The following is a 17620-nucleotide window of genomic DNA, read 5'->3' as shown; positions in this document are numbered from 1 at the left end:
TCCTGTGGAGTGTGTACCAAGACTACATTTCTTACAGGGTTTTTTTGAGTACACCCTGATATTCAGGAAGTTATGCACACCTATAAAATTCACAATCAGCTCATCCCTGTGTTTGGGAGCAATTACCCCAACTGTTTGAATAACCAGTGTATCAGCTGGGAATCAGATGGGAAAAAGCAAGTGGCTAGAACACTCACAGCACTACAGTCCTCACCCAAATTGTACAAACAGTCAGCTCAACTGAATCAAGGTTTTACTGCAAGGTCTAGAAACTACACGTAGACTTTATCTGCAACAACTGCCTCTGCTATAATTCCTTTAGGGTGTTACCAATTAGAGTGAATGTGGTGGGTTGACCCTGGCTGGATGCCAGGTGCCCACCCAAACTCTATCACTCTCCTCCTCAGCAGGACAGGGGAGAGAAAATTTAACGAAAGGCTTGTGGGTTGAGATAAGGACAGGGAGAGATCACTCACCAATTACCATCATGGGCAAAACAGACTCCACTTGGGGAAATTAGCTTAATTTATCACCAGTCAAATCAGAGTAGGATAGAGAAATAGAACCGTATCTTAAAAACACACCTTCCCCCCACCCCTCCCTTCTTCCTGGGCTCAGCTTTGCTCCCGATTCCTCTACCTCCTCCCCTCCCCAGTGGCGCAGGGGGATGGGGAATGGGGGTTTGGGTCAGTTCATCACACGTCGTTTCTGCTGCTCCTTCCTCCTCAGGGGGAGGACTCCTCACACTCTTCCCCTGCTCCAGCGCGGGGTCCCTCCCATGGGAGACAGTCCTCCACGAACTTCTCCAACATGAGTCCTTCCCATGGGCCACAGTTCTTCACAGATTGCTCCAGCGTGGGTCCCTTCCACAGGGTCACAAGTCCTGCCAGCAAACCTGCTCCAGCGTGGGCTCCTCTCTCCACGGGGCCACAGGTCCTGCAAAGAGCCTGCTCCAGCACGGGCTTCCCACGGGGTCACAGCCTCCTTTGGGCATCCCCCTGCTCCGGCGTGGGGTCCTCCACGGGCTGCAGGTGGATATCTGCTCCACTGTGGACCTCCATGGGCTGCAGGGGGACAGCCTGCCTCACCATGGCCTTCACCACAGGCTGCAGGGGAATCTCTGCTCCGGTGCCTGGAGCACCTCCTCCCCCTCCTTCTTCCCTGACCTTGGTGTCTGCAGAGTTGTTTCTCTCACATTCGGACTCCTCTCTTCTGACTGCAGGCTTTTTTCCCCTTCTTAAATCTGTTATCCCAGAGGCACTACCACCGTTGCTGATGGGCTCGGCCTTGGCCAGCGGCGGGTCCGTCTTGGAGCCGGCTGGCATTGGCCCTATTGGACACGGGAAGCTTCTAGCAGCTTCTCACAGAAGCCACCCCTGTAGCCCCCCCGCTACCAAAACCTGGCCACACAAACCCAATACAGTGAAACAGGGAAAGACAAACAATATATTAATCATATATTAACACTCAGTGCTGCAGCTTAACAGTAATACCAGATTCAAATCCTGTTGTATAAAGAACCATGCAGATATGGCACATTTTGGCCCCTTGATGCCAAAAAGTCCAAAAACAAGGCAAAAGAGATGCAGGCCACACATGAGATGAGACGTAAAATGGTATAAAAAAATAGTAGATGAAAGCCAGTATTATAGCTCTTTATCAACTTAATTATTAAATTAAATGCAAGAAAGCACAGATGAAGGTTAAATTGGATAAAGACCAGATGGTGATGTACTGAATTCTTATCTCCCTGTCAGCGTGGAGCCCGGAAACACACATGCAATAGGTGCTGCTTATGCTCTGGTATTGTGCTTGTGAGGCAAAGCTATGCTGCGCCAGGGCACTCACTGCAGATTAAGGGTGTCCTAAGTTAATTTATGGCAAGCTAGCCACTGAGCACTCACTGGAATATATCTCACAGTAATTTCCCCTGACAGACAACTAATGTTTCAAACTATTCCTAGTAGAATTGAGTGCCAGTACGGTGATCTTTGCAGGCAGAGCTTAACACCAGAGCAAGAACGAGCCCTGCTGTACTTACATTATGCTGCTGCTATTCAGCAGAATATTTTTCCTTCTACCGGGGGGGGGGGGGAAGGAAAACAAGATGTCAGCATTTCATTTTCCAGCAAGAGAAAGCAGACTACCAATAGTGTTACCAGGTAGAGCTGGAGGGATTTTGCTGGGTAGTTATCACTCCCTTGCTCTGTACTCCTCCTGTCCGTGTATTCTAGACTTTTGTTGCGCTTAAACATGGAAAAACCTCACTGCTATGGCCAGGTCTGTGTTATAGCTGCCATTTGCCCTTTCTGTTTAGATTTCCCCCTTCTTCACTTTCCCACGTGAAGTGCCCAAGAGCTTCTCACACATGACACAACACAAAATTCCATTAAATTTCTTTTTTTCTTCTCTCTCAAACTTGCTCTTTCAGAAAGAACAATGGGGAAAATGCTTCTATACACAAATGACATTATAATAAAGTGTCTTCAAAGTCCTTACAGATAAGGTTTATTTCACCCAACATGTCCCCTACTCACCACTCAGCTCACTTCAGGAAACAAAAAAAACGCATTTACTGTTTCACCCTTACCCTCTTTCTCTGTCAGATAAATTGTAAGTATTATTACACTAGTGTTTCTCAGCTTCAAGATCAAATTAGCAACATAACCCCTCTCAAAAAAAAAAAGGAACAAACCCACAGGAATAAATGGGTGATCTCCCATCACACTACTAGCGGGCAATTAGCAAAGAGAAACAGAAGGATGAACATGATCATACTTTCACTAGGTAAACAAAGTTTATCTGTAAAAGATTTCTTGCTAAATGTAGTCCAAAGTATCAATAGAAATTGTGCATGCCATTTGGTCTTTCATTCATTAAGCCCATTGATCTTTGAAAACATGATTCTGCCTAATGAGCTGTGTTAAGTGGCTCTTGGATTCTCATTTTGTTGCTATTCTAGTGAAAGATCTGGACTCATAGAAGCTGATGAAAGAAAGAAAAGCTTCAGTGCTTCTGCACTCGGATATCAGCTTCTCAACGTAATCTCTAGGACAATTCTCTATTTATTTATTTACTTAAAGATTACAAGCATCACCAAATCCTATTTAAGAGCTTGCCTGAAGTAGATTTTGCCATCACAAATGGAAGAAGGATCAAGGATGCAGAGTTCCCAGTTAGGGAACTTCACTATGAAGTACTCTTTCAAAAGTATTCTGAAGAGTACCCATAAAAAGACTGCACCACTTCCAACCACTCAAGTATTTAATTCAAATAATGCATCGGTTACTTGTTCTAAGAAAGCAGATAGCATGTCAAAAGATGCAGAAACAATTGCTTCAGTTTTTCTTGGAACTTTCACTGAAAACGTTTGTGGTTAAGTTTTATCAATTTAACTGGGTCCATCCAGGTACTGAAAAACAAGTAAAATTATTCTATCTAATTAATCTTTCAAAATAATCACAATACACAGCTTTCTTCCAAAAACAGGTGCATGTACTAATTTCATGATTAAGTGTCAACAATGGTTCTTACAACAAACCGTGGACTTTATTGTAGAATAGGCACCCTTTTTTCAAAAGGTTTCAAGACATTTAGTATATTTGGCTCAATAAAATTTTTTTTTTTAAATAGTCTTTTGTTGCTAGGCAGAACAGAAATGTCATTTAAAAATAAGGTGAATCCAGCAGACACCCAGAGAAGCAGCTCCATCACTGCACAAACTAACGTATGTTTTAATATCAAATCTTCTAAATTCAGAGACTTGTTGAGGACTTTCTGCAGTTTGATAGCAAATAAACAGCTCTTGTAGGCTAACGAGGCAACTTGGTTAACACAATACTAGTTGACTTGCCTAACTGAAAGGCAAGTTACACTTTCTTTCACTTCAATGTGAGTTTTCCTTCAACAGCAATAGTCATAACTTGACTTCACCTTTGTACCAGAGTATGTGGAAGAACTATTTAGCTTGCATTTTTGGCAGCACTCCTCTTCAAAAATCACTCCGCACACATTGATTGTACTCCACAAAAATCAAGGCAAAGCTTTGTAAATCCCTGGAAATGTTCTATTCTGAATTTCTAAAGCCACTTGCTTTGGGTATGATGAACAAATTGTCATACAACAGTCTATACTGTACATGCGGTTGGCAGGAAGGATTTTTAATCTTCTCAGTAGAAGACGGTAGTTTCATCATTTTAGCTCCAATAAAAATACTAGAACTCCAATTATTACTTGATAGGCAATTTCCAATTTCAAGCCATATATGTTTAAAATTTCTTTTTGCTAATTCATTTAAGCAGTGTTATTACAACACTACAAAGAGTGATGGAAAAAGTCATTCGGTGTTTTGCAAGGAGAAAAAAAACAAAAAACAAGATATGAAAGAGAAACTGCTAAACACAAAGAAATAAATTCAACTCAGCACAAGGTACGGAATATAGCAGCCTTGAATACATAATACTCCACACACACTGATTCCTCATTACTTAACAATCATAACAAAACTATGCCAGAAGAAAGACTTGCCACAATAGTTTTCTTTCAGAGGTCAAAAATTAAGTTGAGAGTCATCATTTATTATATTTATTTTTTCCACATTGTTTGCCTTGCTGGGAATGAGTATGTATTAGGTGCGTTTATGTTTTCACTGTTTCACAAACCACAGGCTGAGCATTGGTGATGGGAAAGAAATATTCTGTCAGCTTTCAACTGCGTGTCCCTATTGAGATGCAGCTGTCCAACTACAATACAGCTCACTTCTCTGAGTTTTTGTGAGCATTAATTAGCCTCCGTCGCATCGCCTGGTTCCTGGCCCTGTTTTCTTCGTACTGGAAGACAGATAAGGAAATTAATAGATCAGCTGTTATCATTAAACAGATAAGTCAAATTTAAAAGTGTAGAGAGCATTTATTACTCAGGAACAGAAACAGTATCTTTGACTGATGCATTAGAAATGCAGTTCTTGTTAATATTTATATATTGGTTCATTTTTACTTTGAAATTAACATTTATTTCATTAAAATACATGTTTCTAAGTTTGAGGTTATTAAGCTAAAGAGTATTAGAACATTCTAATAAAGAAGATTCAGTTAATCTTATGGAGGAACTTAATTACACAGCCGTCTTATGTACGACAGCTACACTTCACACATGAACTAGGAAAAAAGTTGCACTGGTGCTATTCTAGAGCACAGGTCAGGCTCTTTTCCTTTTAAAAGATACTGATTAATGTAAGTGTGTCTGCCTTCTGAAACATGAATTTGTCATCACAGACTTGGTCTATTTTTGATCCTGGTCATTAATTATGTGCACAGATAAAGTAGTATACCAAGATGAAAGGAACAAAGGCAAATTTGGGTTGAATGAGGGTAAGGCATTTTGGTGTTTTTTATGGTTTAAAAAAGAAAACACAACAGAGATGGGACTCCAATGTAAAATGGAATCAAGAAAGCCTTCACAGTTTAGATACATGCATAAGAAGACCACGCGTTCAAGTATGCCCCTGCACTAGCAAAAGCCTGAAGACTGAAGAGCCTAACTTTCTTTCATTGCAGCCAAAAAGGAAACCTTTTCATGGCTAAAAGAAATGAAAAATTAAAAATCAATGCATGATTTGATATATATTTCATGAGAAGCAAATTATTCTTGGCCTTAAGTTAGACCATATATTTGTTCAATTTTTTAATAATTGGTATCAAGAATAAAACCCAAGTAACCCACAAATACTCAATTCTCTATATAATGTAATAAACTACTAAGGAGACTGATTTTGGAAAGGATTTGCAGTTTTTCACTCATTATACTGATTGGTTTATAACTGAAATAATAGCCCAAAACATTACTTAACATTTACAGAATGCTTAACTTTTTCCCATGCCAATATTTAATTTTTCAATTACCCATCCATGTTTTTACATAGACTGAGAACAATGGATCTTTAAAAGCTACCTCTGTACCTATTCTATACTTGTGAACAGCCTTTCAGGGGCTTCCTAGTAATGGCTTATCAACGTAGCCATATTTTAAGAAGGCAGACAAATACAGCCATCAAGAACTCCTTTTAATGTAAAGGCTTCCATGGAACAAAGAAAAATAAGATTACATGGAAAGAAACTTTACTTCATTATTTTCCAGATCTATGCTACAGGGGGGCGGGGGAGGGAAGGTATTTGACACAAGCAGATGAAATTAATTCCCATAGACTGACAGAGGGAAAAGAGGGGGCCCAAGCTGTTCTGGCTATCATGCACTTGAAGTTTCCCTTTTAAGACACGATTGTGAAATTTATGTCAAAATTACTAAGTATAATTTCGAGTTAAAAGGTGTGTGAAAAGTTCATTTATGTGTTCTGGCATGTAGGCATGACAACGACAAATATAAAGACCAGTTGCTACTCTTCTGAAAATGCGCCCATTAGCTAGTTAATCTGCTTAAACTCCTAGAGTCTTCCATTGCTTTGTAGCTGCAGACGTAGTACGGCAATGAGTAGGTCCTAAGCAGCAATATTTTCATTTAGGGCCTAACTCAGCAACTCATCAAGTAGTTTCAGTCAGTATAACTGACTTCAGTAATAAATGTTACTCATGCAGAAGTGATCATTATTGCTTTATATTCTATTCTGTGCGAGTACCACTACTAAAAAAAAAAAAAAAAAAAAGAAAAAATCAGAAGCAATCTGTGAAGTGTCAGTTCCTATTTGCAATATTTGTTTGCTTAAAATGTGTGTTTGCCTATTTTTGTATATCCAAAAATAGACCATGACATTTGTTAAACCCAGATTTTACCTGACAAATTTATCAAAAAAAAAGTTTAAATTTGGTCTCAAATGCCCACTCTAGAATGTGCTCACATTTCAAGGCCTATTTATTGATTTGTACTGCTTAGTAAAAAGCAACTCTATTTCTATCCCATGGACTTTTTTTTTATTCAGCATTTAGCTCACAGTAAATTTGTTTCTTACCTCTTTCTTTAAGCACTTCCGCATCTCACGGTCAATATCATTGCAATGGCCAAAAAATTTCAAAATGTTGTGCTGATAAGTTAAGGAGAGAAAAAAAAATTTACAGTTCAAAGGTTTCTTCCTCTGAAGCTCTAAATTTCTTAGAAGTCACCGGCATTTTACAACATATCCTGGTCTTCTTTTCCTTTTCTCTTTTTTTGAGAAATGATGCTTATTAACTTTTTTACTGAGTAGCTAGAAGGTAGAGCTACTCCTGAACCTCATTTGAACCACCCTCGCCTTGCTGAAAGTTGAAGGTACTCACCATGCTGTATAACCAGATTAAAATAGGATACCTAAGCTGAAGCTATGAAGTCTAAATGTAGAACATACATTTTATCGATCTAGGAATCAGTCTTACAACTTTCACTCACACTAGCTTGAATAACGTACAAAAAATAACTATTCTGAACACCAGTTTGTGGTATAGAAAGATGTAGAGAGATCTACAGGCATCCTGGAGGCAATGTCCTCTGTGCTTTAGTTTTCATTATTTCTTCATGACCTAGAGAGGCAAAGGACTTGATGCTCCATCATCCCAGCCACATGAAGAATGTGTTGTTGATCCAGAAGATGCAGGCACTAGGCTTAAATCACTGAAATGTTAGAACCAGTATAAAAACCAGAGGATTAAGTTTCTCCAGATCTTGAGGTTAATAAATAAGATGCATTTACCATCTTTATGACACAGCTCAACTGTGGGCCTTATGCATACTTAAGTGTTACTTAGTTTCTGAAAAACTGCAGGCATTGTCCTCAAGAAGGTATTCCCCAGCTAACCTGATGATATTCACCATAAAAATCTGTCCTCTTAGCCAGGATTTCCTGAAGCAATTTCATATTATCAGCCATCAAATCACTCTCAGAATGCATTCTTCTAAAAGGACTACTTTTTCAGAGTGATGCTTGCTACCATGCCACAGAACCTCGCAGCAGAATCTGGTAGCAGAGCACCCAAGAAATTCAGAAGACCTGAAGGAGTAGAGGTTTTAGTAGATATTTACAGCCATACAATCAATAGAGACAATTTGATCAATCTTCTAGAGAACTAATGAATTTAAAAAAAAAGACCATGAAGAACAAAACAGATGAGAATGAAGTCACTTCCATATTTCAGAGGAAAACCTATGTGCATTTCTGTAGCTGATGAGCAGCTAGATGGATTTATACAAGTAATACAGGAACACTATTAAGAATTCAAACAGTGGACAAGATTTCAGCCAATACAACATGATTGAAAGTAGGAGTGGGTTAATAAAGATTATGACAAACACTTAACCATAGCAGTGCTATAATTAGCTTGTTTATACCTCTCTGCTTTATAAAGGGCATCAGATGACACTCTGAAGCAGTTGCATGTGATAAATGGTCACTTTACTGCACGCTGATCTTGCTTTTACAACATTTTCATTTTAGCTAATACAGATTTAATTTTGTATTCTATTGCCACGCCTGCATGTTAAATTTCAAGGTGAGCACTCACATTTCAAGCTAACTCCACTCTTACTAGGGCATACAGTGAGTTGAATCTACTGTATTTAGCCAGATTCCTAAGCTGTCAACTTTTTGGCTCAGATTATGAGGAAAAAAGAATCAGTTTCTCAAAAATAGTTATTACGCCTATTACAGTGATACAATTTCAAGACAATATGCATTTCTTTCAGCTGCCACTTATAAAAATAAGTCTCTTTAAAACATGCACTTGGCACCAGAGTGGAGTTGTTAAAAAAAAAAAAAAATCAAAATAATGACATCAAATAGGAATCCCATTAACTTCTCCTGACTAGATGCAAAACCTGATATAATGGGCAAGTTCTAGATTAGGAATAATGCAAATCAAACTGACTTTTGTGAAAATGCACACACAGGACACCCAATTCAAAAATAATGCTTTTCATCCCTCAGGAATATTAATTTAAATTGTAGATGACGGTTCTTAAGACATTTTGGCATTATAACAAAACAGCAGGTAGTCACTGATAACTGATTAAGATCACTGACTTTTCAGATTTCAGTGACTTCAATTTTAAAAGAATATTTCTGTACATTCCCCTTGAATTTCAAACAAAAAGGTATTGCTTCCTTTCAACTGAGTGTGAAAGAAGCCATCTTCACCCTTTCTGTTCTGAGACTGCTAGTACAAATACCCTCTCATAGTTGAGCACAAGACTAACGAAAGTAATTCCTCTTCATGTAAAGATCAACTTCAAACAAAACGAAGAGGATATAATCCTGTGCATGACTGTATTATTGCTGCTCCTAGTCCCTTCAATAGGTCAAATTAGCAATAGATTCCTTTGAATCCCTTGCTGCCAAGGAATTCAAGTACACCTTTTAGTTCCAGTTCCCTCTTAGACTCAAGGCAGTCTAATAAGCTACATTATAAAAAAAGCCCGTGATACTTGTATATTAATATTAATTTTTAAAAAAACAAAACAAAACAAAAACACACAAAACCAAAAAAACAGTCAACCATTACTTTCAAGTAGTAAATGAGTATTTCTGGATTCTCTAGTCAAAGCATAGAAAGCCCAACTATGTATGTACCAAAAAGCAGGACAAATCTGAGTGTATTTTCTTTCCTGACTGGATTTGTTTTCACAATTATGAAAAATCAATGACATTTTAATTTTATATTGCCTATAGAAGTTTTATTCTCCTCTTAACTGATAGTAATTTTATTTGGCAATCCTTTTGATACTATAGTAGTTAATGTACAAGGAGAGTCTTCTCACTTAATTCTAGCTACTGAACACTTTTAGCTACATTACAACACTAAAGTTGTTTCCAAAAAAAAAAAAAAACCATCTGAAAAAAAAAAAGGAAAAAAAAAGTCTCTACAATCTCTCAAATTGCCTAAAGCATTTTTAGACAGTGCATAGAAACAGACAGGCAATAGTATCGCAAGTACCACCTATGAGACGGCATCAACAGATTCCAGCATGCTTACATTTCAAGATATTGCACTACCAGTGCCAACAAAAATGAATTAAATGTTGCTGAACAAACCCAGTACAGTATACTCATTACAAGTGAATTTTAGTATTAAAACTCTGCTCCCTTCATTGTTGTAATTTAGAAATCATAAGGAAATGTGGTACTGCAGAAGTTTTTTTATATGTTAGTTTAGATACTTTAAAATCTGAAAAAATGTTATCCCCCTTTCATGTAAAATGTCTTCTCTCACATTTTGTGTATTATCAGCCTTGTTTTTCTTTCTGTAATGACTTTTGCAAAGAAAAATTTAGAATTCTGCTCAAAACGGTAAAGCTAACATATGTATTGTCTCAATTTATGGATAACTGCATTACAAAATGTAGAAACTTCACATCTGAACATGGAGGTGAAAATATTGTAGACTGCATGTAATGGTGTAAACCATTGTTTTCACATTCGTATTCAACATTTAAATATAGTTTTGTCTCAGTGGAAACGATGAAATTGAACTTTTTATGCACTAATACAGAAATATATCTGTATAGAACATCTATTTAGAGTACACAAGAGAACGGGGAAAATAATTAACAATATTGCAACAATGCTGCAGATAGCTTTCATTGCAGGGGCTGACTCTTCTACATCTAGAGGTTTACTGCAGACCAAATTAAAAAAAAAAAAAAAAAGGCTTTTAAATGAGTGAGATGAAGATTCTATTTTCTTCAAGCAATGAAGAGCCTTGAGAAGCCTGAAGACAATTTGGCATTTTACATCCTTGGGTAGGTGCCTCTTAAGAAGATGGAAGTCAAACAGTAATTGCATTTAGCTCTCCAAGCATTGAATGTAAGGCATGCTGCATGTCCGGATCCCCGTCAACACATCTGCTTATAAATAGACTGAAGCATCTGCCCAGTGGACAGCTGGAATATAGAAATGCTGCGAGCATACAAGAAGAGGGCATTTGAAGTTGCTTTTATTATTGTTTTTTGAGGGGCACACAGTCCTAAAAGGTGCAGAATTTATTTCAATTCTTAAAATAGGTCCATACTTGTCAAGCTGTAGCACAGGAAATTTTAAGGTATGTTTTATTTCCTAAAGAAATCACTGGCAAAATTTTACACACAGTTGTCAGATACCTCTTCAGTGAAAACATACTAGCTACATTTCATGGCTGTTCTGCCTAGAGGAGGTTTTTCTCTCTATGATCATACAATAGTCTCACTAATTTATCTGACACTCATTTCCCCAACCCACCCACTCTTTTCTCTGCTCAAAACTCCTTACCTCCTTGTGACACTTCTTGAGCAGACTGATAACTAGGTTACATTCTTCAGTGTGCAGATGAGGAGACAGGTCTGGATGCATCTTTAGTTAGGGGTAATTTTAGTAGTACAAGGACAAGAGTCTGAGAAAACTTCCACCTGCCAACATTAAAATATGAAAGTATAACTAGAAAGTTTGAGTTAACCACTTAAGATACTATCACACAGTATTATTTTAACAAAAAATATCTTAGATCAAAATGCAGCTTAATATGTATAATTTATATTACACAGTTAAAGTAATTAAACCCAGCACATGCCTGTTCTTCTACACAGCCCAAATGTTAAAAGTTATCTAGAGTTTACATTCTTTGCTATCATGGACATAAGCATGCATTTGGGATTTTAATTTTGAGGGACTCCCTAGTAGCATTAATCTTTCTTGAACTGCAGATTATCTTTTCACTTTTCTACTTCTGTTTTCTTCTTTCTAGCTTTAAAAAAAGCTAAGTCTATGCAATTTTCTTTCTACCTTCTATAAAGATGGATCAGAACAGGAAGCACAATGATATTTCATTACAGCATTCTGAGAACTGCCATCTTTTTTAGTTATCTACATGCTTTTTAAAAAATCCTGATCCAAAGCATTGATGATGCTTTAAAAACCAGTACTTAATCACTTATTCAAAACAGTAATGATTTTTTTTAATTACGCCCAACTGGAACGTCCCTTCTTGCAACTTCACATTGTTGCCTCTTGTGCTTTCACTGTGCTCCTCTGAAAAGCATCTGGATTTGTCTTCTACATGAATCTCCTACTCCTTCAGATAGTGGAAGACAGCGTTTAGGTTTCCCTCGAGTTTTCTCTTTTGAACGCTAAACCAGCCTAGCTCCCTTAACCTCGCCACATATGCCAGCTGTTCCACCCTCCTGACCCTCTTAGTTTCCCCTTTGCTGGACTCGGTTTTTTATCATCTCTGTTAGACTGTGGGACCCAAAGATGAACACAGTATTTCAGATGTGGCCTCAAGACTACCAAGAAGAGAGGAATAATAATAACTTCCCTTGACCTGCTAGCTACACTTCCAACGCAGCCCAGTATGCTGTTAGCCTTTATTGCCGCAAGGGTTCACTGCTAAATCATGTTTTAACTTCATGTCAACCAGGACCCCCACGTCCTTTTCTGCAGGGTTCCGTGGGGCAGGAGCAAACTTCATTCTAGAAATAAATTTTTATATTACCTCCCATTTAAAAACAAATATTCCTAGAAGTAATTTTCAAGATCTTTTGTTGAAAAGGATGAAAGCATCATATGATAGTGGTTGAAATAAGATGACATCTTTATTGTGGAAGATCACTTTGCCAGGGAGGGAAGAAGAAAAGTCCAGTTCATACCAGGACAAATGGGCCCATCTTGACAAAATTCTACTTGTATGACCCATATTGCCACTGAATTAAAGAGATGCCTTCTTTGTTCATTTACTTAGTATTTTGTCATTCCCCCTCCTCCCAAAGAGATCACCTTTCTAGCTGCAATACATCAAGCAAATATCACTACAACTTGTACTAAGTAGCCATCACTGTTTTAACACTCCAGCTAAATAGACAAGATAAAAACTAGTAGCCAGTGGTCAGATTTTACAATTGTAAAACCCCAATATTCAGCTGCAGTGCTGGCAGCTATAATCACACTGCTATTCCTAGAATACTCAAGTAATATATTCGGCTTGAAGAGGTACGTACACTAATTTACCCAATATTTGCCATCACGTGTTCAGCTTAACAAGAGTTACATTCCCACAAGCAAACTAAATTTTAAAAATCCAAACAGATTTAAAAGCCTGTTGAGACCCATGAGACTATGTTCCACATAGTGCTGCAAACACACATAGTAATTTCTTTCAAAAGTCTTCCCTCATACTATCTGGAAGTCTAATATTACACTACATATACTCTTAGCCCAGAAAAAGTTGGAAACTGTACAAGTTGCTTAAGCATTCTATTCAACAAATTAACAAATGAACCTTTAGAAATATGACAGCAGGAACACGACTGTAACAGCAAAGTGATTAAGAACCCTGCTGTGTTATTGCCACTAGCTTTTGATTGCATGCCACACAAAGTCAATATGTTTTAAATTTATCAGTAGATTTTTTTGATAGCACTAGAGTTAGCATTCCCTTGAGAGGGTGACCTGCTCAATGACTGCGCATTACTTTAACATGTGTGAACCCAGCTGATTATTAAATCTCTTCATCATTCAGCCTCCGACTGCTCTTCCTAAAACTGTCATCTGAGCTGGCTGTCTCAGAAGGAGAAAGCAAGACCAGTGCCCTAGTGAAATAGGTAGCATGCACATCAGCACAGGCCAGAAAGTCAAAGCGAGCATTTCAAGGAAAGAGTCATTATTTCTAAACTAAGATTAGTAATCACTGCCATTGTTTAAAAAATTATTCTCAGATAAAGTGGATGAAAGCTATTGATGCCACAAATAGATAGGTGACAGTGCATTTCATCAATTAAAAGCCTTCTAACAACTCAAATGAATTTTCCAATGTCACATCTTGCAGGATAGATGCTACAAATCAGAGGTCCTAACTGTAAATCACATCAACCATAGACCAGTACTCCCGAAATTCATTTTCAAATAACATTCAATATTGAAATCTTTCAAGTCCAATTACCAGATATGGTACTCAGTTCATGTAGGCTACGATGGATTAAACTAACAAAACATCTTACAGTTGTCATGGAAGGCTTAACTGGAGCCTTTAAGTACTTTTGAAGTTCATGACCGAACAGTGTTATCAGTGCTCAATATTATATTTATGTTTGGGAGTGTCAGATTAGACAGTGATCTATAAATGATCAGAGAAGGCTAAAATATTTTTGCTGGAGAGGAATTACTCTGACAGATGATAGAGTTTCAAGAGTAACAAAAACATGTATGAAAAAAGGACAGGATGAGCTATTGGTTTCCTTAGTTTCTTTTTAATAATGTTCTAATCTAAAATAAAGACAGCAAGTTGCCATCTTACCAGAATTTAAGTCCACATGGACAGAATTTTATATAGGTGGTAGCTCATAAGGAATCTAAGTATAAAAAAATACTGAAAAAAGGCTGTCCCAAAAGAGCAGGCAAGAACACTGTATGCATTTCATTCACGTTTCTGTTAGACATCAAAAACTAGGATAAAGTGCTTGTTTCTCTCCACATGCTAGTTTCTCCTCCTGACCTCCTTATGGCAAACAGCAGTAAAAGGACCTAGCCATGTGGAGAAAGAAGGGTTTTGGTACATTCCCACATCTTTCCCAAATGAAGCATGAGATCAGCATGTCAGGAATCCAGGGAAGTTCCTTTCTTCTTTTCTCAGAATCTCCCATAAATATGAACTAACCAATTCCCTGATGCAGAAGGAAAACTAAATTAGGTTACTTTAGTCTTACTGATTAGCTTAATGCTTAATATTTCCATGTTTGAGAGACAACAATGAAAGAAAGGTTTAGATCTAGGTAATTGTTTTCCTAAGATGCTTTTTCCATATTTCATTAAAACATGTTAGAAGACTATTTCTTAAACTTAGTTTTGCTATTTTTTCCATTTAAAAAGTTGCACACAGAAGTAATTTAATTTTTTCAAGTTTCTAAAGTCAATAGTAAAAAAAAAAAACAAAACACAAATCATGAAATCACATATTCTCAGAAAAATGACTTCGTAAAGCAAAATGCAAATCCTTGTGTACCAACCCTGAAGATGAAAAATTGCATCTGAGCATCTACATTGCTAATCATTAAGCTCCTTAACCAGAAACACAGAGCTTTCTACACTACAGAACACACACATTTGCTGCAAACACTCAAATAATACCCACGAGGCGGCAGCACGACCATGCAAACGAGAACATGTACTAACAGAGGAGGGAAGGGTGAACAGATCTGCAAATTCCTATAAAGCCACTGTATCACTCACCATGTGTAACATTTACTTTTGCACTTCATTTCACTGTCTAATTTGAGTAAGACCAGACATTTTGGTTTTAAGTTCTCAGTTGCATAGTATTGTTCTGTTTGGCTTTGGAGAAAAATACTTACAAACCAATCAGCTCTTTGTTTACTCAAATCATGAGTGTTTTCTTTAAGATTATACAAAGTTTTAGCATAAAAAAAGGATTCAGCTCCACACCTAACTGGTTAGTGTTACCTGAAGATAACATTCATGTCACTTCAGCAGAACTTCTGCATTCCTAGCATTATCTTTCATACACAATTTATAAATACTTTTGACAATAACAGCCTAGAATACTCAGATCAGTCATTCAGTGAAATGAGAAACCACAACTGAACACAATTTCAAAAACCTATGGAACTCTGAACTAAGGACTCTGTTTCTAGCTTTCAGTAACATGGTTAACATCTTCCAGATCAGGATACTAAAGTATCATTCTATGTTGCTATCCTTAAGGTTGTGATTAGGCACGTTGAGAATGACCCCTAACTTTACAACGTTTCCAAGAAATTTAGCCAGACACCTTCACTTTAATAAACCAAGTTTAGCCAAATCTTATAAAAATTAGTCACAACCTCTTGAATTTCAGTCTTCGAAACTATGCACTAGTTTTCCAATATTACATATTAGAATGGGGGGGAAATAATTTAGATACATATCTATGAAGACTTGTAAATAGTAAGGAAATGCAAAAAGAGGGGGTAGATTATGTTTACTTTTAAAATGTTTTTATGTTATGTAGATTGCATTTACTTTCCCTGAACCTAAATAATAATAATTAAAAAACCCCTTTGATAAATAAGATTGATACTGATTTTAAGTCTTTTTACATGACCACTTTCTGTGAACAATTCAACATCCCTCACATCAGCAGAATGAGCACTCACTCGCTACTTTTAGGAGTAAGTATCTGATAAAACTACATCATACCTGATTTCACACTTAGTAAAGCACGTTAAGAAGGTGTTAGTCCTAATGAATAAAGCAAGTTGAACACCAACTTGAATATCAAGTAATTTCTACAGTTTTATTTCTGGCTAAAATAAATGATCAAGTAAAGCACAATAGGGCATTTTCACCTCCTGGCAATTATTTAAGGTCGTATTCATACAACAAACATCAGCATAGTTACGGGACAATTAGTGGAATATTTTTATTATAATATGCCGCAAGTCACACTGCACAATATAGCATTATATCACAAAAGATTACTGAAGCAATCTTGTTCTATTCCTGCTGTGTCTATGAAGATGAGAATATACAGTCAAGAACGGCAAGACCCAGCCAGTATAAAGTAAAGCATGCTGAAGATGAGGTGCTGTCACCAAATTCCTGTTTTGCAAGCTGCTCTTGTACTTCAGCTGCATCCACCAGACCAGGCTTCATTTCATTACTATTGCATTCATTTCCGTATCTAGCAGGTAAGAACACTACAAATTCAGTATTGCTAGCAGAATTTGCTTGCTTACTGTAGAATTGCTTTTCCCCTTCCGAGAGAAAGGGATCAAAAGGATCATGCTCCCCTGATGGAAAAGACAGGACCTCATCCCTTGAGCAGCAAGACCCCCCTCAAGAAAGGCACATAGCACTTGGCAGAAAAAAAATACTGTTAGCGTAACACAACTTTGCTATCAGGTGAAAGGGGCTGCTACGTTGTTACCAACAGCTATGGCTGGAGAAGAGGCCCGCTGAACTAACCCACGCTGTTTTCAGCCTGTAGTCTCTCAGCGCTTCCAGGAGTCCTTAAAATAGTGATGGGATACACAGAGACACAGGGAAAAGCAAGCTTACGACAGTCGCAACGGAGAGCCCATTGTTCCTACTCAGAACAGCCCTTCTGAAATCCCTCCTTGAGCCCTGAAGGAGGATGCGAGGTGAGCAGAGGGTCCCAGAAGCCGGCCCCGAGCTCGGGCAGGGCAGGGCAGGGCAGGGCAGGGCAGGACTCCCCCAGAGCCAGGCGGTGGGGCGGGAAAGGATGGCGGCGGGGAGGGCATCTCCCCACATGCCCCTCTTTCCTTTAGGGCTAGAAAGGAATAACGCCGCCCGCTCAGGTCCGGCCAAAGCCTCCCCTCTCAGCCATCCTCGCACTTACTCCAGTCCCCAGAGGACAAGCCCAGCCAGGCGAGGCAGGCACCGACAGTGACACACTAGCCACACAGGGCCAGGAGGAGACGCAGGTGACCCGGGCAGGCCTGACCGGAAGCCGCCTCAGCGCACCCGGCAGCCGCGGGAAGAGCCCTCACGGCGCCGGCGCCAGCGCGCGGCGGGGCGGAAGGCGGGGCGCCTTGTGATTGGGCGGCTCGGGCACTGTTCGGAGTCTGATTGGGTGCTTCGAAAGGCGGGCGGCGGTTGGCGGGGCGCGCGGCTGGGCGGGCGGGAAGGGTTGGTGTGTGGCTCCGCGGCCGGGCGGGCGGC

The 17620-nt window shown here is 38.6% G+C and overlaps 1 protein-coding gene across 1 annotated transcript; it reads right to left on the bottom strand.

The window, feature by feature from the left end:
- Positions 1-4392: 4392 nt before the first annotated feature.
- Positions 4393-17376, bottom strand: CMC2 (C-X9-C motif containing 2). Its single transcript, XM_050904055.1, has 4 exons — positions 17298-17376; positions 11222-11358; positions 6962-7033; positions 4393-4829 (listed from the first exon to the last, which is right to left on the bottom strand). Exons 2-4 carry the CDS (start codon positions 11300-11302, stop codon positions 4755-4757), a joined length of 228 nt encoding a protein of 75 aa, XP_050760012.1. The 5' UTR covers positions 11303-11358; positions 17298-17376; the 3' UTR covers positions 4393-4754.
- Positions 17377-17620: the final 244 nt, after the last annotated feature.

The sequence above is a fragment of the Gymnogyps californianus genome, chromosome 12 (genome assembly GCF_018139145.2).
Source record: "Gymnogyps californianus isolate 813 chromosome 12, ASM1813914v2, whole genome shotgun sequence".
NCBI lineage: Eukaryota > Metazoa > Chordata > Aves > Accipitriformes > Cathartidae > Gymnogyps > Gymnogyps californianus.
The sequence above is the reverse complement of the archived record's forward strand: the minus strand, read 5'-3'. Positions and strand labels throughout refer to the sequence as shown.

Bases quoted from the DNA above. Each gene is read 5' to 3' on its own strand.
- CMC2 (XM_050904055.1), bottom strand. From the start codon at position 11,302: ATGCATCCAGACCTGTCTCCTCATCTGCACACTGAAGAATGTAACCTA. The intron at 7,034-11,221 runs GTAAGGAGTTTT...TTAACTTATCAG, and splicing joins TCAAGAAGTGTCACAAGGAG to CACAACATTTTGAAATTTTT. The intron at 4,830-6,961 runs GTAAGAAACAAA...TCTGTCTTCCAG, and splicing joins GGAAGTGCTTAAAGAAAGAG to TACGAAGAAAACAGGGCCAG.